This window comes from Oryzias melastigma, linkage group LG5 (genome assembly GCF_002922805.2).
Source record: "Oryzias melastigma strain HK-1 linkage group LG5, ASM292280v2, whole genome shotgun sequence".
In the NCBI taxonomy this organism is placed as follows: domain Eukaryota; kingdom Metazoa; phylum Chordata; class Actinopteri; order Beloniformes; family Adrianichthyidae; genus Oryzias; species Oryzias melastigma.
This window is the reverse complement of record NC_050516.1, coordinates 25148310-25172343: the sequence shown is the minus strand read 5'-3', so window position 1 is coordinate 25172343 and position 24034 is coordinate 25148310. Positions and strand designations below refer to the sequence as shown.

Below are 24034 nucleotides of genomic sequence, written 5' to 3'. Positions count from 1 at the left end.
GGAGGAGAGATGGAGCGATCTCCCTTGCTGGCCTTTTTCTCCGTCGTTTCCAAAGCTCACCTTCCTCATCCTCTTGCCCCGTTTAAAAGCACTCTGTTTTACTCATCTGACATCAACGTATAAATGTGCTGCCGCACGCTTGTGTAAAGCCTTCACTCTGGCAAGCTGTCCATCCTCCGGTTGCCCTGGGTGATCCGATAAATCTAACAGCAACTATTACATGTTTTTTAAACCTTTCACCCTGCTGGCTGGAATGGTAAGAGACCAAACACTCTTGTGCCAGATTAAAAGCCAGAGTTCTCCTAAAGGCATGAACTATACAGTTTATATTAAGCCTTTTAGAGGATTTTTTTCTGTCTTTTTAAAGATAGAACTTGTTAAGTTGAACTTGAATCAGTTTTTTTTCTTGTTATCCTGAAAAAAAAGGCCTGTGGGCTATTAGAAAGAAAAAATGTTACCCGGAATCACAATTCATTAGCAAAATACTCCTTTAATTATTGATGCACTATTTTCTAGGTGTGAAAAAAGCCCCGAGCTGACAAGAGTCCAAGTTGGCTCATTTCCTTCGCTTTAGAGGGATCCGAAACAACTCCTCAAATTAGTTCAACAGCGTGCAGCCAAACAAAAAAAAAAGGTCTTAATTTACATTTGAAACATCTATATTGCCTGGAAAAAATAGTGGCCCATCTGTAAGTTGTTGCGGGAAAGAATCCAGATAAAACGATGGGAACCCTGACCTACATAAAAGGTAAATGTGTCAGCATTTGCCATAAATAAGTTACTTTAGCCATTTGCAACAGACACTGAAGTTAAAAAAGATCAAACAAAGGAATGAGGAAGGAAGTCTATTCTCAGAGGATACACACTCCTGTTAGAACATTTTCCATCCATGATTAGGATTATTTAGTTAATTGTCTTTATTTAGCAGTTTTGACTATTAGTAAAAAAAAAAAGTTCATGAATGTTACACTGTGACTCATTATTAACATGTTTATAACATGTTCTTGGGGATTTTTTCTGATAATAAATGACATAAATAAATACAAAAATCTATTTATTTATTCAAATTGTTGTGAATCAGGAGCAGATGAAAAAAACGCTGTTTAAAAAGCTTGTAGCTGTGATGTAGAAGCTACAATCGGAACAAGCTCCATGCTGATCCATCCACTTGCATTTTGGGATATGTGACTAGGAGGATGGGTAATGGGAAGTGGGGGTGGGGTTGCTACGCACTAATGCCTTATTTTCACTGAGCGGTCCGGACCGGACCGGACTGGTCTTTTGCGCACTTCCATTACAAAATGGACCCGTTAAGCAGGACCGACTGGTATCATTTCTGGTCCCCCTGTTGAAAGTAGGTCCGTAGAAAAATGGAGTTGACCCATGAGGGCGGAGCTTCTGTCATCACATGATGTAACCCATTGATTGGGGGAAAGTTTTTATGACAACAGGAAGTGTCCGACCAGCGCTTTTCCCTACTCAAGATGCAAACCGAAAGTTTTGTCTTCTTTTTGTTTGTATTTTCTTCTTGCAAAGAATAGTAAATTCTTTACATGTAGTATTCCTCCTTATTAGCAGCAGAAAAATGTCCATTACCGATCCATTCTCATCAAAAACACTTCCGATTGTGCTTTGTAAAACATTTACTGAAGCACATTGGAGTATTGTTCAACATAAAGAGTTTTCTTTTAAATTCAGAACAATAGACTGTTCCGCAGCGTAGAGGCAGGCTTCCTCCATAATAAACACCTACTCCAGATTATAATTATCCTCCGCGGTTATCTTTTTAATTTTCTGTCAGTTTCTGAATCAACTGATGCAGCTTCTTTTTCGCTGTTGTCGCACCATTTTGACCCACAGTTACGTCATCTGTCTACACTCAGCATGCGCTTTGATGGTCCAATGCTTACTTGAATTGCCCGGCCCATTCTAGACCGGCCAAGAGGGGATTCGTCTGGTCCATACTGCTCAGTGGAAACGAGGCTTAACAGTTCCGTCCACAACTCAGTGGTGAATATCTACTGAAAACCATTATTTTTTTTAAAACTGTTTTTGCCTAAAAACTAGATAACTATAATTAAAATCTGCTGGGAACGCTTTTAAAATATCTCAAAAAATGATGGGAGTGGGACTTTTTCAACCTTCTATGACTGCTGAGGATAGTCGCGCATCAAGTTGCATCACAGAACTGGTGAGAGACAGGGAGGTTCATTGACGCTGGAGTGCCGTCTCCTCCTCTCCCCTCCACTCACAACCAGCCTCTTATTGACAATGGCACCAGCAGTACGAGGGTCCAGATGTTTGTCTCCTGCTCCCACCAGCTGTGCCAGCCTCCAATACACAGCCTCATTGACTCTTAAGCAGGGACATAAGACATGCTGAGTCCACACTCACACAATTGCACACAAACATGGCAGACAGTCATCTACAGTAGGTTTTTGTTGTTAAAAAAAAACAATAAAAAATGTTAGAAATGTTATTTTTGCTAAATAATTGAACTAAAACACATAAACGCACATAGGGTGTCCACTTTCTCGGGACACATGCTGCGTAGACCCCTGCAGTTATTTGTGGGTGACAGGGTCCTAACAATTCTCAGAATAATACACATTTGTTTGGATGACTGCACCATCAGCGCACCCTTTGTGATTTCCAACATTGTTAGAATCAGTCAACGCAGAACCGCCAGCCCTTCATCCTGACAGTTTTTCCCTTTATTTTTGCCCATTGACTTGCAGTTTTTGTCATTCAGACACAGAGGTGCCTTTGTCCGCATGCTGATGATGATATCTGACAGTAGGGCATAGACACAAGACAACTGTGGGATCAGTAATTAAACAGCATTTGTCTGACTGGTTCTTTCTAACCACGTTGAGCTGCTTCTGTGTAAAAAAGCAGCGATGTGACAATAAGCAAAGTTAAAAAAAAAAAAGAAAAAAAAGGCTTCCCCCCTTCTTTTAAGAAATGGTTGCTTCCAACAGGAATAGACAGGAGAGAAATAATACTCTTATTTCTGCTACGTTGTAATCCGAGATTCACCCTGTCAGGCAATAAGTTTGATTATCGTCCTCATTTGAAATCCCTCCCCCCCATCTTTTTCCTTCCCCATCCCCCGCTCCTCTTATTCTTTCTCCACACCCCTCCCCCACCACCCACAACCATATCAACATCACAATCACTCGACATGATTATCGGGAAACCTGAGAAATCTGGTGCTTTGTTTTCTTACCGTATCACTGGAGATCAGAGTTTTCATTGAAACGGCAGCATCTGTGGATCATTACGGCCATAAAGGAGCTGAACTCTCGACTGTTGACATTTGACTTCTCCCATGTTACATACCAAAATAGGGCTGTGATTCTTACATATGTCATACCAATATTAAGTACAAATGGAACACCTACAAGATTGTGAAAAATAGAGACAATTAGGATAAAAGTACGTAGAGTCCAAAAAAGGACAACTTCTGAAGTTACCAACCAAACAGCAACAAGAGTTTTGGTAGCAAAGGGCCAATTTAGGAACCCAACCTGATTGAGGCCCAATGTTGGTGAAAAAATTTTGTTTTTTGCTCACTTTCGGAATATAGCTGGACAAATACTTCGTCACTCAACGGCTTGCACTCCGCTCGGCTATTTCTTGAGGTACCACGTCGCTAGCTTCTACCACTGGATTTGGACATATTCGTGAACATTGTCTGCTGTACAGCATGGCTTTTTTTTAGTTGTGCTAACATACTGGTGCGCTCCTCACTAGTAAAATAACTGTAGTTTTAGTCATTGCATTGTGTTACCTTGCTTTTATGACTTTAGCCAACCCGTGAGGTATGACAAAGTATTTGTTCGTCCAAAAAACGGCTTTTCTCCTCAGCAACACACATTGTTTTTTTCTCAAAGGAACTGGCTTGGACTCCATTTTCAATGTCACAGATCCCTTTTTATCTTTCAAAAGGTGGAATAGCATCATCTGCCCCCTAGTGCTGACATAGTAACACTGCATTGTAGAAATAACTGCTTATTTCTATAGATGTTACAAAAAAAACACAAAACAAAAGATACATTCCTTCCAAGTACTGTACATTTGAAATAATAAAACTATCAATTAATAAAGCATACAGTGGGCCCAAAGTGCTTTACAATCACATTAACCCATCCACACACGCATTCACACAGTGATGCCAAATACTGGCGCTAACCTATAACCACCAGGAGCAATGTGGGGTTTAGTGTCTTGCCCTAGCACACTTCAACACTGCTTGGCAGGAACTAAACCCTCCTTTTGCTGATCAGAGGTCGACCGCTTTACCTCTGCGCCACCTGCACATTAGCTGATGGAACACAAGTTATTTTTTAACCCCATTTGTCTTCCTGTTTATTGAGACGGTTTTCTTTGATTGGCACTTTTGACCCCTTTATTCTTGAGTTTTTTTTTTCTTTTTTTTTTACATTCAGCACATCTTCTTCTATGGGCATTTTTTTTCCAACAAATAAGAACGCGGTTTATGTCTATAGGCGAATAACAGTTTCTCTGGTGACTCTCATCTGTTTTGACTGTTGAAAATAAAGTTTTTTTTCTTATAAGTTTAAACTTTCAAGAACAGTATTAAATTTCTAGAAAAAAATTGTTTGATACTTTCAAAAATCTTTTTACTTGGATAAAACCAGTGTAACTGTAGATGTAACTTGAAGAAACAAGGACAACATGAAGGAATATAGATAGGATATTTTCAAGGATTTTAGAAATTTTGGGGGGAAAAATGTAAATGAATGCTCAAGCGGTTACATCGCTTTGCGAAATATAAAGACAACATATGTGAAACAAACAAGGAGTACAAAGAAGGTTCATCATTTGATAAAGCCTCAGCCCTCTGTGCCCTCCTTCAGCTCTGCGGTGTGCCACTTCAAATTAACAGTTTTGAAGGGCGGCTCTGGCCTGTTTCGCAGGAGGCATTAGTACACCACTCACAGCCTCATACAGCCTTGGGTTAAACGCAAATTATATCATTTCTGTCATCCAATCAAATCAGATTGACCCTTAGACCTGCGAGATGAGTCAAATGCATAATGAAATATGACATGGCACAAAAGCTCTGATTCTAATCTGTTCTGACATGCGATCAGATGAAGATGACCTCTTGACCCTGACTGACAAGTGAGACGAGTGGTGGGAACGGGATACACGACGGAGGAGAAGGAAAAGAAACATAAAAGAAAAGTGTCCTTCTGCAATTAGAAAGGCTGGTTTTAGTCAATGGGAGGTTAGTTAATCATCAAGTTAGGCGTTTGCATCTTTGGGTCATTCTTTTGATACACTCCATATCTCCCAGAAGGAGTGTCCAAGTAGCCCATGGGGTTGTTCAGCATCCTCATCATTGCATTTCCAAACAGTTTAACAGTGATGGATAAATAATTCAGGAGGGGCTTTTTAAAGGAAGAGATGTGATGAATGACTCGGTTGGGCTGGATAGTGAATAGGATCCAGAAGTGTTTTGGCTGGACAGAACCGGATGGTGTTCGGCCAGCCCAGAGAAGAAGAGAAAAATGGAGGTGTAGGTTAGCTGAAACTGGATCCTCTGAACTCCACTCCCCCCTCCTCCCGCCCTCAAGCTGCAAGAGAGAAGGCTCTGTGGCGTGTTGATACCCCTTGACATGATATCGTAGCAGAAGAACAGCTATGGCTTTAATTAAGCCCGAGACGAGCCAGACAGGAGATGGATAGATGAAAACCCCAGATGAAAAAGAGAAGAATAACAAAAAACAGCTGGCAAAAAGCTCCTAATGTTTACATTAGCCAACTGAAAGTAAGTTCTTTTTTGCCGCTAAACGAGAACTGTGTCACATTAAAACAAGAGTTGTTATGTACTCTGGTAAACAGGATCCTCCATAAACACTCCATAATCTTGATGGAGGAGAGCAGATTGAATGAAAACAGCCAATGCTCTTAAAATTCAAAGATTACCCCATAGTTTTCAAGCCGGACCACATGGAAAGTTGAGATAACGGGACCTGTGTGTTTAGTGCTTTAGTGGGGGGGTAATGGGAAGGTGTTGGAAAGACAAGTCTTTGGAGTGATGGAAGTAGTGCTGGTATGTGAGGGATTTTAAGCATAAATCAACACTGACAAAGCTCTCCAATGGGCAGATAAGTGCACATTAATGTTAAGACAGATATGTCATCATCTGTCTTCGAGCTGCCTGTTCTGCCCGCGACTGGAAAGAAATATGGACTTGGGAGAACTCCAAACTCTTCATCTGTGCAGAACCAAAGAAATCGGCTGTTGCTCTCATCTTCATGTGTCACTGTAGAAAATGTTCACTGTGTATTTCTCCACTCAAAGAAACCACTTTGCTAAAGGGTTGGAAAAAAAAGAGATCTCCTATATGACATTTAAGATTTAAAATGTACAAAAAATCTTCAGGTTCTTAGAAGGTTAAGAATTAAATTACTGAAAGTATAAAATGCAGATGCTAATTAAAAAAAATGCAGTCAATTAATAGACCATCAGCGTGTGTGAGCATCAAAGCAGATGTAGCTGTAAAGGGGAAATTATTATTTCAAGCACAAAACATTTTAATCAGTCTTTCTAAGTGCATGACTCACTTCAGTCACCTCAAGTCTATGCAGAGAAAAAAAAAAACGGCAAAGCTACAAGAGGTATCAACGTCTCGAAGCAGCAGCTACATGGAAATTCCTGGTGATTGTTGTTTCTTTACAATAAACTTGGCCAATGCAGCTTTTTCTGTTCAGTGCTGCATCCGAACAAGGCTTCTGAAACACTATCCTTCAGCCAGATGACCTCAAAGTGATGCTTACCCATAATGCAAAGCATCATGTTTGGTCACAATCAATTACTAGATATTAATGCAAGTTCCAAACACCATATCTCTTAGGTGTGACGGTGACGGGATTGTCTTTCAAGGGCAGCACTGGGCCTGGACACTAAAACTGACCACAAATACATCCCATATACTACAACTATAACTGTCATTGATTCAGTGGTGATGCAATTGGAATTTAGTAAACAACAATGATTGTGCTGAAAGGAGTATCACACTATCCGCACTGTAAGACGCACTTAAAAGACATTAACAAAAAAAACCAAATTGTGCTGCTTTATAAACCAGAACGTCTTATATATAGATTAATTCAACTGCAGACAAAATTGAGAGTTATTGTGAATACGCTAAAGCTGCTCATGTTTCCCGGTGTCGGACTGTGTTTTTTTTTTGCATGTTATTAACAAGGTTGGGAGTCAGCATAGTCACAGTCATGTTTATTTTAGCAGTATCAGTGTGTGTTTTTTATGTTGCTAACAAAGTTGGGAACTACAGGTGTTGTGAACATAATAACGTGGTTATCGCTAATATGCTTAACTGAAGTCGGAATGTGTTTTTCACGTGTTACTAACGAGGTTGGGAGTTAGCGTGGTCACAGTGAGATAACTTTGTTTAAGTGGTATAAGAATGTTTTTTTTTTACGTGTAATGCAGTTGGAAGGTTAAGGTACTGTGAATATGCTAACGTGGCTAAAATTCAGTGTGTCAAATTGTGTTTTTTTACATGTTGCTAAGAAGGTTGGGAGTTAAATTAATTACAGTAGTATGTATTTTTTTATGTGCTGCAAACAAGGTTTGGAGTTACAATATTGAGAATATGCTAATGTGACTAACATGTAGTGATGTCAGACTGTGACTTTGTCCGAATTTCCTCCCTAATCCCTTAAAACGAAAAACTGCATAGTGTGGGACTATCTGGTGCCCTGGATTTTAAATTAAATTCAGCACCATTCTCACTACATTTTTAGTATTACAGTGAATATTGTGTCACCGCTTTCACAAAGTGAAAGCTTAATCAATACTACCATTTTATGACAACTATTTATGAATTTACTATGTTTTGATGATGACAACTTTAATGGTTTATTAAAAAATACATTTAAATACATAGAATCATATATTCTCCAAATTCTCCAATTTAGTTAGTATCAATGTACACTTGTTCTCTGAAATTTCTATTTTGAAATTGTAGATTTGGACAAAGAAAAATTGCAAATGCAATATGCACTTTGTAGTGAGCAGAGAGTGAATTTAGACATAACCTGTGTCTTTATACTTTTTTAGTGGTATCTGTCTGTTTTTTTTACATGTTGCAATTAAGGTTGAGTTTTAGGTAGTGTGAATATGCTAACATGGCTAACATGCTAACGCTTCTTATGTGGCTAACGTGTAGTTATGTCAGAATGTATTTTTTATGTGTTAACAACAATGTTGGAAGTTAGCGTAGTCACATTAATGTTTGTTTTTGAAGAATGTCTGTTGTTTTAAGTGTTGCAAAAGCAGCTGGGCGTCAAAGGTGTTGTGAATACGCTAATGTGGCTAACCGTGTTGAACTGCTTTTTTTTTTTTTACATGTTACAAACAAAGTTGGGAGTTAGCATGATTACAAAACCTTTTCTTAGCTGTATCATTCTGTTTTTTTACATGCTCCAAACTTGGAGTTACAATATGTGAATACGCTAATCTGGCGAACTCTTGTAATGTGGCTAACAAGCCGCGGTGTGAGGCTGTTTTTTTTACATGTTACCAACAAGGTTGGGAGTTAGCATAGTCACAGTAACATTTATTTAAGCAGTATAAGTCTGTCAATAATATGTTCCAATTAAAGTTGGCTAGCTGCTTCCAGTATTGCTAATATGTAGTGATGTCAAGATGTATTTTTTACATGTTACGAATGATAGGATAGTCACATTGTTTGTTTGAGCAGTATCAGTCGTTTTTTTTATACGTTGAAAACGAGTTTGGCAGTTACAAGTATTGTGAATATGTTGCTTCTAATGCTCCTAGCTAACGCGTATTGTGTTTCAGACAAGTTCTAGAGTTACTGTGAACGCAGTTAATAAAGTATCACTGACAGACTCTTCTGTCTTGCTTAATGCGCCTTACAGTTTTGTGCACCGTATAAGTTAATATAACTACGCCTTGTAATCCAGAATTGTGCAAAGTGCAGAAAATACGGCAACGGAAAAACAGAAAACCTCAATCAATCAGATCTCCCTCTTCCACAACAAGCTATGATAAAAAATAAATTTCATTTGACAGAAAAACATTTCTAGCATTGACGTCTGACCTAATATTTAGTCGGCGGTAGCCCAACTCCTGATTTCCACAGGCACCACAACAATAATGTAATAATAAGAAGAATATACAGATAATGAGCCATTAGTCGCAGTCAATATCATCACTTCAGACAGCCTTGAGTACTCAGGCAGTGTTACAGACGGAAGGAGAGATCTGTGCCAAATAAAAGACAAGCTGGAAAGCTCCCCAATCAATGTTATTTTCTCTCTCAGTCCCAGACCAACTGTCTATTCATCTGCTTCTCTCAAATGAAAGGTGTACTGCTATGTAACACTTAGAGATGATAAATCTGTCTCTTAATTAAAATGTTGCAGATTGTGTTTCACGCTCTGCAACATGAAACCGTGTGTTCGCCTTAGTGTGCCTGAAAAATGAAGCAAAAATGGGAATCTTATACAAACACACATCAAGAAACAAGCCCTGACATGATCCAGCAAATCCCCCTTTTTTCGGTGGGGTGGTGGGGGTATCTTTAAAAAGGAGTATACATTATTTTGGGTGCACATCTGTATTTGCAATTTTCACTCAGCACAGAGGCATATGAATAATTTATCTCGCCACAATCCAACTGGGAACGTCCTTGATATTTACATTTTATCATCAAGGACACTGGATGAACCTTCACAGCAATCTAACATATGACACTTCTTCTTCTTCTTCAGTCCGCGTCCCCCTCCCCAAATGCAGCCAAGCAGGGAAATGTTTTATGTCACTTAGATGTTCCTTGATACGCTATAAAAAAACAAAAAAAAAGCTGATGGATGAACACGAATCGTAGTGATTAAGCATCCCTAGATTACCCGGCGATCTCCGGCTCTCGGAGGTGGCTCAAAGGGACATGGACGACAACTCACTTCACACAATGGCGCCAGTGTTTACAGCAGACAATTTAGTTTCCTTCCAACAATTATGAGGGGAATTGAATCTCAGGAAATGTTCGTTTTCTTGTCCATTAGACCACACAATAACACCATCCCCAAAGGTTTATAAAAACATCTGCCTTCAAAGGACAATGCAGAGAATTAATATCAACTTGCTTGGGGGTTATTTTAGGACAGCGTAAGATTAAATGAAGGAGGAAAATCAGTTCTAATCTTACTTTTTTCTATTTGGCACACCTTCAATGCTGGCTGTGTGACGATTTTTTTTCCTAAAATATATAATTAAAATAGCTTTTTTCACATTTAAATTTGTTCCTAACTCAAACAGACTGGGTTGAATTTTCCTGGATGCATTTAAATCCTGCTTGAAGGTGGAAACCAAAAGAGAGTCTGTTTCAGAGCGATAGAAACGGAAACAAAAGCTTAGCCAAGCACAAACTCCAAAGTATTTGAAGCTCTTCAAAATGAACAAACATCAGCCTCAGACAGTAAATTAGCTTTTGTTAATTATTTCTGAAGTTTATTAAAGTTTGTTTGCATTAAGATTGTCCTGTGATTTTAATTTCCAAGCTGTCGGAGAAAGCATTCTTTTGTCAGACTGGATTTTCTGAAAAAAAAAACTTGTTTGCTTTTTTTTTGGCAAAACAGAATTGAGCGAAACAAGGACAAGAATATAGACTCCTGAATCCTTTCTCCTCTCCTCCATCTCCTCGTGCCCCTTATTTTCCAAAAGTATCTATTTGAGAGATAAATGACCACTCTGCTGCCGAGGATGACAGCCTACACAAAGACGATATTGAATTGATTTCAGAAATGTTGCAGAACTGACTGTTTGATGTATACTGCTAGACATGAATCATAAAAATTCTATTAAAAAACCCTTGAATGGCTGACACCAAAATATTATTTGTGATGATTAATTTGACTCAGTCATTACAATGGGAGTCAAGTTGAATCGTCTCAGACAAAATTGCTTTTCATTCCCAGTTGAATTTCCCTGCTATTTTTCTTTTCTTCTGGCTCTATAACTCTGATCTGATTGGACTTGTGGTGTTAGCACCAAAATACACAGAACATGTAAATGCCTATTATGCACGGCTCTTTAAGGTTTACTTTTTGATCTACTATGAGATAGATATTTATAGATAAATGTGCCTCTATTGTCAGTGACTGTCCACATGTACAATGAGATAAAAAGCTATATCAGCGTAAAATAATTACCAAATAAAAGCATTTAGGTTAAGTGCAAACAGTGATTAAGTATAAATATATATATATATATAAATATATATATATATATATATATATATGGCAGATTTAGAAAATGAATAAATAGTTAAGAGAATAAGACATTTTTGCTAAAAGGAGGTCAAAAAAAGATATGAGATAAGACATTTCAAATAAAATCAGTCAGAATTGAGAGCTTTTCTATATGAAATCTGATAGAAAAAAAAATTAAATGGCACAAATATTTATAAAATGTTAATTTAAAGAGCTATTTTTTAAATGTAAAAGTTTATTCTCAAGTTGCTTTTTTTGTTGCTGATTTTAATATTAATAGCAAAAAATGACTAAGTTTGTTAAACAAAATAACTGAAACATGAAAAAGAGATACAACAAGATTAAAAGTAAATAAATAAAGCTTTAATGAAAGCTTACAAACTGGAAGTGGGGTAAAATCATATGTATCCCCTCCAAAAAAAGAGAAAAGAGAGAGAATATGTCTTAAGAAAGAAAAACTTTACTGACTTTTTAAAGTTTTTGCACTTCCTTTTAAGAACATTTAGATCCCTTGTGGTCTGTCTTTGACTGCCTTGTAACAACACAATGGTTCAGATCTGTTCTTTTTGTTTTATAGTATGACCTTTCCAAAAAAAAAAAAATCCAAATTCCTTTGACTAAATAAGGCCCATACTAACACCCACCCGCCACCATGCAGAGTGTGTGTAAAATGATTTCACTGTAAAATATAGACGCATAAATAAAAGTAATCCCATGGATTAACATGGCATTGACTGTTCCTCATAACATTAAAGTTTGGGAAGCAGATTTGATTTGTTTAAATTTCTGTAAAACGGATGCAGTCTTATAGACAAATTTCTTTTTTTTTTGGCTTGATTATGTTTGGAAAATGATGCAAATCAAATTTTGATTCACAAAATGTATGTTCGTATGTCTTCACATCAGCTAAACTTTTGTTTTAACAAAGTAGAATTGACTAAAAGCTCTACTTTTTTATTCACTGCGCTAAATACAATTTTGGTCATCTTTTTTTTTTTTGTCTGTTTTTTTTTCCTCAGAGTTACACGGGTCAGACGGGCGGCGGTGGAGGAGGAGGCGGAGGCGGAGGAGGCGGTGCCTCCAGTGGAAGTGGAGCCGGGGATGAAGACTATGAGATCCCACCCATCACTCCACCCAACCACCCCGAACCTCATCTTCTTCACCTGATGGAGCACGACTCTGCGGGCTACCTCTGCCATTCGCTGCCACACAACGGGCTCATAAACCCGTATTCCTACCCAGAGCTGCCCACACTCATGATGTCCAACATGCTGGCGCAAGACAACCACCTCGTCTCCAGCCAAATGCCCTCGGTGAGTAGAAACTGTCTGGGCTGAAGCTCCACACAGGCAGCATGAAAAAAAGGAGATTTCTGCAGAAACCCCTTTTTAACACAAATTACACTCCACAAAGAGGTCCTTTAGAAATAAGTAAACATCTGTACCCCATCTGCAGATTTTCTTTAGGTAAGCAAATAAAAATCTGCTAACGTAGTAAAAAAAATGGTCTTATCAAGAATTCATTTTTTAAGAAACACATAAATTAAGATCAACCACCAAAAGGTTTTGAATTTCTTTGATTTTGAAGCTTACCATGAAAAATCATCTTCTAACATGGGACCCATAAACAAACAACTTTGATGTCTTTTATCGTAAGTTCATAACTTTTTTCTCATAAATGTATGTTTTAAAGTCGTACATTTACGAGATGTAAAGTAATAAATTTACAATTTTTTCCCATTAATGAACATGTCGTAAATTTACTAAATTTAAAATAATAAAATTATGACTTTTTTCCCATTAATGTACGTGTTTTAAAGTGGTAAATTTATGAAATTTAAAATAACAAATGTATAACTTTTTTCTCCCAAATGTACAACTTTACAACTATTAGATTAATATTTTTTTCTTGTAAATGTATGTGTTTTAAAGTTGTACATTTATGAGATTTAAATAAGGAAATTTATATATTTTTCTCACATATGCATTTTAAAATTGCACATTTACAAAATTTAAAGTAATAAATGTAAAACTTCTTTTTCGTATATGTACAAGTTTTAAAGTCATTCATTTGTAACTTACAAATCTACAACTTAATTTACTTAATTTACCGAATATTAGTTTTTTTGTAAATGTATTACTTTAAAGTTGTGATTGTATTTTTGATTTTTTCGTTTGTAAATTGGACTCAATACTCTGTTGTACTATTGAAACACCTTCTTGATAAGATTTTTTTTCTTGCAAGACAGAAAATAAGATTTTGCAGTTTAACCTTTTTTAAAAAATTGTATTAGCAGACGGTCTAAGTGGAGAGGAGTCAATTATCATTTGGTAGCTCCTTTATCAGCTTTAATATACAAAAAAAGGACAATAAGTAAATCTATCTGAATCATATTTGCTCTAACAAAAGGGCATGAGTTGATCAAACATGAATTTGTTCTGATTAGTGCTTCAATTCTGAATGGAAACACTTTTTTACACATTAGCATCTTTGTTGGCTCAAAAACAGTGTAACGTATTAAGGCTTTCTCTGATATATTATAAAATAAGCAGATAAACATCGAGTAAGGAGCTTTTTTTTTTTTTTTTTTTAATTAAGGTGTTTTTTTTCTAATCCAACTGCAAAGAAAGTGGAAGCAAAGTCCTCAAACTGTCCCTCTCAGCTCCTCTGAGATCCAAACACGTGCCTCTATGTTTTGTGTGACTGCAGCTCCAAGACTGCAGTGGCAGAACACAAATGGTAAACAAAGTAAACGTAAACAACATTCCTTTGTTTTTAGGGTTCTGATGGTTGGGAACTTCAAACTGCCATAATTTACTAGATGTCGACGAAGATATCATAAACAGCTCCAGAAATAGTCTGAAGGCTGCACTTTTATGGTAACGCTATAAATTGTCAAGGGCAGTTTTGCAGTTTTTTCTTTGAATTTTTCGTTGCTTTTTTATTAACAAATAACACTGATTATGCATGCAAAAATGGAGTATGTTATTTACAGTATTCACTGCACATTAAAAAAATACAGACACATGTTAAGGTCAAGCACGGTGTCCAACCTTCATCACAAACACAAGAGGAAGAAGTAAACAACAGTCAGTGTTTGTGTTGCTGGAATCCGTCCGGATAAGGATCTGAAATATAAACACGCCGTGCATTATATAGAATGGAACAATATTCCCCTGATGTATTGGATTCATGTGTCATTTATCTTCATATTCATTTCACAGTTTGGTCATGACCTTTACTGTGGAGACAGTGCTTGATTGGCCAGCCTTTCTCTCCACAGCCAGTGTGTTTGTTTCTGCTTCAGAGAGTCACACTCTGCTTTTAATAGATTGAATTCAGCTGGCTGTGTGATAAAAATGCATGAGGTTCGAGGTGTTCAGCTTCCACACACTGAACATGGATTTAAAACATGCAAACGGCAGTAAACTGCTGGTGCTGTTTCCACAAACCCTGTTCTGTGGTGAAAGCTTTTTTGGGGGGAAAATATAAATGAAGGCGATTTTCAAATTATGAAAATCTCTCCGCTTTTATCGAGATGTTTTTGAAATATTTCCAAAACTTTAAAGACCCAGATTGATGAAAATCATGTTTTCAATGCATTTTTGTGGCATTCTTCTCATGATAGAGGATATATATATATATGCAGATAGATACATAAAGTTAAGATTAAAACTGCATTTCTTAGTATTTCTTTATTCAAATCCTTTTCTATCAGTAGCAAACAGAAAAAATTAAATCGAAAAAACCCTGTAGTTGTTACGTAAAATCCACAACTGGCAAGCCACAAGCTCCCTGCTCCGCTCCATTCTAATGGATCTACTTGTAGACAAATATATTCATGTACGTCTTTGTTTTCCTCGTCTAAAACTGGCATCTGCCTCAAGACTGTACAGCTGGATATCTCCGCCATTTTTGTTGCATGTTAGGTTAGGGTTAAGAAGGGCTGTACGCTAGTGGGAGAGAGATTAAACAAAGGGATGATGGGAAATGAAGGCAGACTTACGCCGGATTCACACCGCACAAGAGCAGTTGGCGACAAGTCAAGATGGCCGATGTCAAATTAACTGCTGAAGATCTAAATGTCCACAGTTGAGCAGAAACACCTGTCACTGTAAAAAAAAAGTCTATCTAACCAAAATAAAAAAACAAATTTTTATCTTGTTTAAAGAGTGATAAGCTCAAAAAGAATTAGGGCTGAGAAGCTCACAATACAATGTGATGCGATACATGGCCCACAATGTCGATGATATCGCGATACTACGATAATTGGTAAAAATAATCTCAATTAATTCATTTAGAAGAAAAAATATTTTTGAGGGAAATATATCCATTTATCTTTTAGATTAAAGACAATCATAATAAACAACTTGTGTCTTATTTTGTGCAACAAATAATACACTTTTGTGCAGCATTGCTGAAATCAGTAATACTGTCTTTGACAAGCATTGACACCAAACAAAGACAGGCTAGTCTTGAAATAAGCGCCCCCTATCTACCTCCAAAGGAACGTCTCACCAAAGGATGACAAATATAATGTTTAACAGCATCTCCAAACGAAAATTAAAGATTGATATTAGGTGAGAACCCATCAAGTATCAATCGCAGGACTAAATATTGGGATATATATCACAATATCGATATTTTGGCACAACCCTATAAAGAATATAATGTGTAAGATTATAAATCTTGTTTCGCGATTATATATCTTTTATTTCTTACTTAGTTATTTAATCTTAATTTTTTTCTTTTTGTATGTATATTAAGATAAAAACACAAAATGAGACTTTTTTTTTTTTTTTTTTAAATCAGACACCGACTGTACTCGTCTGGTGTGAACTGGAGGTGAAGCAGATTCCGCGCACGGATTCCGCAGGCAGTGTGAATCTGGCATTACTCCACACCATAGTTTTAGAAAATGATTCAAGTTTTTCTGTTTTTTTTACCTCTGGCAAGGCTTATAAAATAAATTAAAAGAAGATTGTTGTGGGACTTTAGAGTTGTAGTCATCTTTTTCCATTTTTTCTCCGACATCAGTGATCACTACCAATTTTCAAGTCAACTTTTTTGTCTTTTTCTAACTCCTCGCCCTAATTCAAATTTATAACTAAACGTGACTTATAAAGCAAACGCTCTAAATCAAATAGTTTCCTCGACAAAACTACCAAACCATAGCCGAGGTTAATTTTCTGCTGAGAACTGAGTGTCTATTAAACGGGTGCCTCACCTTGACACAGTCTGTTGAGCAGAGTAATTAAGCAAACTCTGCAGTTCAAACATGAGATGGTATCATTATGAATTCCTCACTTGACATGGGTGGATAAATAATAAGAGTTGGTTCTAATTTAAGGCTCTCTTTAAAAAAAAAAAAAAAGCGTTTCAGCACAAGGCTGCACGTGTTAACATTCTTCCTTATGTGCGTGTCCAAGTGTGTATATGTATTTCTCTGTCTTCACTATAAACAATATCTCCGCTGTTGAAATGGATCCACTACATCTGGAGGTCAGGCCTTATATTCAATCTTGAGCACAGTGAGAAAAAAAAAATCCATTAGGGTTCATCTTTCCTGCATCAGCCATTCTATTGTGGTGCTGCAGTGAGATCTGTTTTCATCAGGCAGATTCAATACGTGAGCTGGGCAATGAAAAGAGTGCGATAGAGTGGTGTGGGAGGGGGGGAGGGAGGGGGCTAGAGGGAAAGAGAGAAGAAATTGTAAAGAGGAAAAAGGTAACTCTTACTCCAACTCATCATATACCTCCATTTTTCTTTACCAGCTCCTGCTTTTTCACAATTCCACATTTTAGAAATTATTTAGCCGGGTGAAAGGAGGTCATTCTTTTTCCACAAAAGCCTCTGTGTTTTTTTTAAACGTGTCCCCGTCTGATTCAAGCATGAGGACATTTGCAAGTAATCCAATGCAGGTGCAACACTATAAACATAAAATAAATAGGTCGGTTATATAACGGCGAGGATTTAGACTTGAGCGGCGCTACGGCAAAGGTTGATCATAGTCAGGCAGCTGCTTAACAGAATGGATGAGGCGTGTTTGTTGTGCCGAGGTGAACCACAGGCCTAAATCGTGTTTAGATACACATCTGTAAGTGGATTCGGAACGGCTAAACCGTTAGGATCACGTGATCGTGCAGGATCAGCTCATGCTGTCATACTTTCTTCCTCTTTCTTATAACCGTACAAAATTCTTGCTAAAGATGTAAAGCTTTTTAAAAATGCTAAATTTGCCAGTAGCCCACATTGTTAGAGGTCACAGCACTGTCAGGGGAAACAGGAAATATCTGTTTGATCCAAAAAGCTGCATTTATTTTATTATTGAGTGAATGGAGTGAGAGTAAGCTAGCTTGAAGACACAATCAGCAAAAAAATCGTTGATAAATACATGAAAATCAACTGAAATGATTAATGTAATATTTACATAAATACATTTTAATAGTAAAGTTAGCATAAATACCATATTTTCTGCACTAGAGTGAGCTGAATTAAAAGGCAAAGGCTCAATGGATGGTCTATTTCTGAACTTTGCTTATATGCAAGGTGCTTTAAGAAAGAACCATTTATTCATATGTACACAGATTAACTGCATTTACAATAAATTTAGAATTTGTTTGTAGCACACTACATGTAGCATATTAGCGTAACTATAATACTAGTAAATTCCATTCTTGTTTGCAGCATGTAAACAAAACAGATAGATACTGCTAAAATAAAAAATAAATGTTTCTGCAACTGCACTAACTCCCAACTTTGTTGGTAACATGTAAAAAAAACAGTCTGACACCGCTACATGCTAGCTACTTTAGCGTATTCACAGCTACCTGTAGCTCCCAACCATTATTGCAAGATGTAAAAAAAAACAGACTTTAACTTGCAACTACACTAACTCCCAACCTCTCTAATACGGAAAAAAAAATGCTACATTTTGGCAGAGCACTGTGTACCTCTTAAAATATATAAGGTGCTCTGTATTATAAACTGAAGTTTTTGTTGTTGTATTTTAAACTGGGGCTTTTAAGTGTGCGTTATAGTGTGAAAAATAAGGTAGGTCCAATAATATACCAGAGAAATGTCTGTTTTTCTAGGTTTTTAAGAACAGAAGTTTGTGTTGGCGGCAAACTGACAGACAAGGTCAATTACAGCAAATGCTCAAGAAACTTTTACTTTGCAAAAATAAATTAATAAGCAGTGCCAGATGATGATGTTATCTATTTTTCTGGCTTGTGCCACCCCAGAAGTGTCACATTGCAAATCCTAGAGCTGTAGTTTATTTTGTGTTTGATTGTTCTTCTCTGGCATGGAGATAGCAATCCAAAAAAATCCACAATCCAGCCTGAAAACTACTTCCTACCATCTCACTATGACTTGCCAGATTTCAGTTCAAATTCAGCAGCAACCTGTACCAGATATGAACTAGTTACTGTATTTTTCAGAGAACAAGTCGCTGTTTTTTGGCATAGTTTGGCAGGGGTGCAACTTTTAAATATATTTTTTAAAATCTTTCTTTTTCGCTCCTGTGCCTCATACTCTGAAAGATACAATACATTTAAAGACCAAACATGTCTACCGTCAGAAACTATGTCATCACTCAATAACAGACAAGATCCTGAAGATAAATGCAAGCCAGTTCTGGCCTCTCACAGATGCATTGTGTCAGCTTACATGTAATCTCATATGCGCTAAAATAATTGTTTTGCTGCCAAAAGCATAGAAGGAAAAAGATCCTGGAGGTGATTTGGAAATTGCTAATTACAAAGTTGGATGAGAAATAGTTAATTAAAGTGGAATGGAGGAAAGTTTTCAATTACAATGGCAGAATTAGGGGTCAAATACTATCAATACGTTGCTTTTTAGTCACTAAAATGACCTAAAAATCTATGTCACTTTGCTTTTCAGATTAAAAAAGAAGAAGTTAGCTGTCTTCTCCCATTTTTTCTATTTTGTCTGTTTTCACTGTCAAAACTCAATTTCCCTAATTCTGTGAGAAGACCATTTTCACATCATCATTTTCTGACCCTGATGGTTATTGCATTGTGCTCTGCAGCCCCTTCTGGACAAACCTGATATCTTTCAGAGAGCCCTTTCTCTCTGATGCCCCGGTGTTCTTGGCAGGGTCTCTCTTTCTTAATGCCCCTGCTGTCATAGCATCTACAGGTTCCAAAACACATTAGACATTTAATAGCCTTGCTCAGGTTGCATTGATCTTATCAATGCTGCACAGAAAGATACGCATCTTTGCCACGGCGAGTGAATCATTTCTGAGAGTAAAGTGGCCTCATTGTCGTCCGTTCCACCTTCATGTTTGCCGTAAGAAAGAAATGCTTTAATTACAGACGGGATAAGTCTATCCTTGTGTGATCACTGCTTAGAAGTGTTTGACAGGAAAAGAACAGATATTTAAATGACAGGTGTTTGCAACTAGAATGTCTTTAATTTTTTTTTTTTTTTGCGCTCGCAGATGCAATATTGTCTGTCATCGAGCCGGCTCGAGTGTGATGTTTTGAATATGTAAGAGACGGTGAATGTATAATCAGCAGGAGGATGTTACGCGGAGAGCCAGACAACCAGGTATTATCTCATCTTCAGTTTTGAAGAACACAAGGCCCAGATCTTCCAGGAGAAGGGTCAACGCGAGGACCGCAGCTCCGCCCTAAAGAGTCGCTCGCCGCATTCGTATTGAAACTCTTTCTTTAATTTCTTTTGTCACAACATTTCAGCGTAAGAATTCCCTCGCAGGCTCCTTAAGCTCAGTTGTTGAGGTTAATCATGGAGTATTAATACCATCCAGATTGTCATGTTGAGTTGGATTGAAGCCTGTGTTTTTCTCTCCTGCTTCATTTTTCCTCACAAGGTATTAAGTGCTCCTGGCAGGTGCTCGCTCGGCGAGCCTTTGTGAATGAAATATGAGCCGCAATGTCAACTGAACTTGTCACAGACAAGCTGGGATGAATTAATGATAAGGGAGCAGAGGTGTGTTTGAATGTTTTCTCTGTCCCTGATGGAGGGTCCCAATAAATGTATTATCTCCGACTGTACACCTGCTGGTTTTTGTATAAACCCCAGACGGAATAAGGTGCATTAGAGATCAAATGATGCTAGTGGAGGGAGAGAGAGAGAAAAAAAGATGAATGTTTTATCAAGCAGTCTGTTTGATAAAAGTCTTGCAATTAAACTTGTTTACACCTTTTTCCAATATGAACTTTAAAGTTGTCCTCCCTTTTTTTTGGCTTTCGGGGCTTATTCGGTGCTTTTCATTCAGATGAAGAAAACCCATTTCTCCTTTGAAAGACCTTCATTTTCAGTCATTTTTAAGGGGATTAGAGCCTCTGCAAAAAAAAAATGATGGAATGTCTGTCTCTTTTCACCACAGTTCAACAAGCCCACAGATGGAATGGGACTTGTATTACTTATATGAGGTGCGGATGATTTTGACTGATCAATGCCTCCAGTGCAACAAAATCACTTGTTTGCCGGATGGCCTCCGAAATTCCACGAGAAAAGCGATGGTTGTTCTTTAAACATCCTCCTCCATCTCTCCCCTGCTTTCTTCTTTTTTTTTTTTATTTTCAAACTGTCCTTTAAGCTAATGTGCCTTTTTGATACTTCCCACCCCCCCTCGCCCATAAACGAACCATCAGAGCCATAAATCACTGGACAAACACAGACTTGCGCAAACCATGAAAGGTTCAAAGATTTATGTAACACATTCGTGTTTTCCACTTCCTCATTTTAGTACTTCACTGGTAAAGCCTAGCTAATAAAAGGTCCTATTAATATTTGCTGTTGCTTAGCAACGGCAGGCAGCAAGTAATAGCATTCTGTGGAAAAATAGATGACCGATAAGGAAAAATTCAATTCTTTTCTCATCTCCCGGGAGAAAGTGCCTTATTTCTCTGGCAATGTGATATGAAACTGTAGTTGTATATTATGAAATATCTTAAAAGAAGTATAGGTTATTTTCCAATTTCACCATTTTAGAGGGATTTTTATTGCAGACTGGAATGGCAGCTCATCTGTTTTCTCCACCCAGATAAAGTCAATTAACCTACAGGATTAGGTTTGTTTGGAGGATAAGATGCTGTTTTGTTCCTTTAAATCAGAAATTCTAAAAAGGTAGTTTTTAGGCATTTTATTGTAATATAAACAGAGCAAAATGCAAACCCACCTCCAACAATAATGCAGCTTATCGCTGCAATCACAGGTAATTGAAGATCTGGTACTGCGACAGTGTTCAATTCAGATTATTTATCACGTCCCGCATCCAAAAAACAACTGAGTTCGGACTTATCGCACGTTCGGGTTGTCATCTTCCTCCACTCAGATGCGATCAACGGCGGCGTTCAAGCAAAAGACAGAAGCCCGAGAAACAAACGCAGACTCAGCTGCAGCAGATAGCCGGTGTTATGAAGCAGATACAAAAGATAAGGGATTTCATATTACACTTAGCCACGCGCTCCCGCTGAGATTTATCATGCCATGAAATCATGTCCATATTGCACCGTGCCCCATCTCAACCATCCATCAGCTCATTCTGCTTTCACCGCCAGGAATATTCAGCCATGGTGGCTGTGGAGAGCCAAGTCATCTCTCTCTGGGATGCGTCCCCCCGCTCCCGCTGTGACACTAGTCACCACTGCAGCACAAACGCACGAGAGCAGCTTCATTCACGGTGATTAGAAAAAGCACACGGTCGGGTGGCCCTGCTTAAAGTCATCAAAAACTGTTAGGTGATGTCATAGTTTGCTGAACCAACAAATGTAATCTTCATATTAACCTGCTTTAAAGATATGTTTTTATAGGCCTCCTACCAAATATAGATCCATGTTTAACCCTTTAACACTTTGATTTACCGTAACTTTTTTAACTGTTAAAACGATTAACGTCATTCCAGTAGATTTTGAAGGAGAAAAGCGGCGGAAACCGCCGCTTTTCTCCTTCAAAATCTACTGGAATGACGTTGATCGTGTTAACATAAAAAATTTTATGTTTAAGCGTCACCGGCGACGCCTCAGGTGTTTAAAGGGTTGATATAATTTTACTGAAATGAACAGAAATTAAAAAAAAATGTGGGGACAATACTGAAAATCTTTAAAATATTGAATATTTTGACATTTTTTTGAGCTAAAGCGGAATAAAATTAGATTTCTTAGACAAAATTCAGCTTTAATAAAAACTCATTTTATAAACTATTCTGTTGTGACATGACTTTAACTCACAAGCTTAAAGTCCCACTTCAATCAACTTTTGACCCAATTTCAAAGCATTCCCAGTGGTCTTTTTATTATGATTATGTTTTTTTAGCCAAAATTTAAAAACTGGTGTCGTTTTCTCAGACATAGGTTCTGCAAAGCTCATTGGAAATTCACCTCCAAATTGTAGACGAGGAGTAAGTGTGCTTTTTCTTTTCTTGTTATCCTTCTGTTTACACCAGGGGTGTCAAACTCATTTTGGTTCAGGGACCACATTCATCCCATCTGATTTCAAGTGGGCTGTAGCTTCATTTTTTTTTTTTCTCTGTTGGAAAAAAATACCTCAAACAACATAGTAGCCTAATCACATATATTATTATTATCACTATTAAAACTATAATCTTTTTTGACAACAACATATCTGTAATTGTGGTGTCCCACCTGATCATTTTTTTTATAGCAAAAAAAACTTTTTTGGCTGTTGACCTCTATAAATTGGGCTTTGAAAGTGTTGCCAAATTTTTGATAAATTAAAACAATATGGTTTTATTTCTTGAAAATATAGTCAAAAACCGTTGAATCGAGGTATTACCGTTGAATTTTCTGATTGATCAAACCACGTAAATTTCAGAAGTCCCACCTCATGATCTGCAGCTCCAGTAATGATAACAGTCCTGCCCCCAAGCCCCAACCCTCTGACTGGATTTTCAAATTTCGGTTGTGGGTGGAGTCAGTTTCCAACTTCCCTGTTTAGTTACCCTTTAAAGTGGCAAAGAAATTTTCATTTCTTGATGTTTGGTTATGCCGGTTTTTCTTTTCCTTTGCTTCCCCTAGTGGTGGATTTGTGCATTGCAGCAATTTCTTTAAATAAATTAAATAACAATAAATCAGCCACAGAAATTGGTTAGAAACTTGCCTTTTTGCCTAAACAATTTAACATTATATTTTTTTCTCTTCATGACTGGGTAAGATTAACCCATCTGGAGGGCCGGATGCGGCCCGTGGGCCGTTTGTTAAACACCCCTGCTTTACACGTTCTCCTGCTAGTTTGTAGACCTCAGAACACTAGCATCAAAAACAATATTAGATTTTGAGCCAGCTCGGATAAGATAACAAAGATGGATCTAGTCATCTACTCTTGTAGCTTCTATGTCACAGCTACAAGCTTTTTCCACCAGCATTTGTTTTGAATCAATTTTAAGCTTCATTTTCTTAACATGTGTCCTCCATCATGAGAGAAATGCCTTAAGAACATGTTAAAAACATTTATTGGACATGGTCTCTAAGCATGATTTTCATACTCATTACTTATGCGTCTTCCATTGTGGCAGTTGTTGTGCACGCGCACACACAGAAGTGTGTCTGACACAGCAGTCAGGAGTCTCATTAGTGGCAGCGGAGGAGCCGTGCCTTCTGCTGTCAGGAGTGTGTGTCCCCGCCGCTCCTCACAGCCGTCTCCTGCATGTCATGTCATGCAAGGCTCTGATTCTCTGAAGCTGCGCTTTGTGAGGTGAGCTCAGAGACACACCCGGGCTGAGA

General features: G+C 37.6%; 1 protein-coding gene across 2 annotated transcripts in view; it reads left to right on the top strand.

Moving 5' to 3' along the window:
* The window catches only part of tox2 (TOX high mobility group box family member 2), a 117965-nt gene that overhangs the window by 66046 nt on the left and 27885 nt on the right, over window positions 1-24034 (top strand). The window contains exon 4 of one of the 2 annotated variants that reach the window (XM_024270707.2): window positions 12317-12610. In XM_024270707.2, coding sequence (XP_024126475.1) covers window positions 12317-12610 — 294 coding nt within the window. Of the gene's footprint in view, window positions 1-11900; window positions 12611-24034 lie in introns of those variants that run through there. The other variant, XM_036212002.1, reaches the window with a different exon arrangement.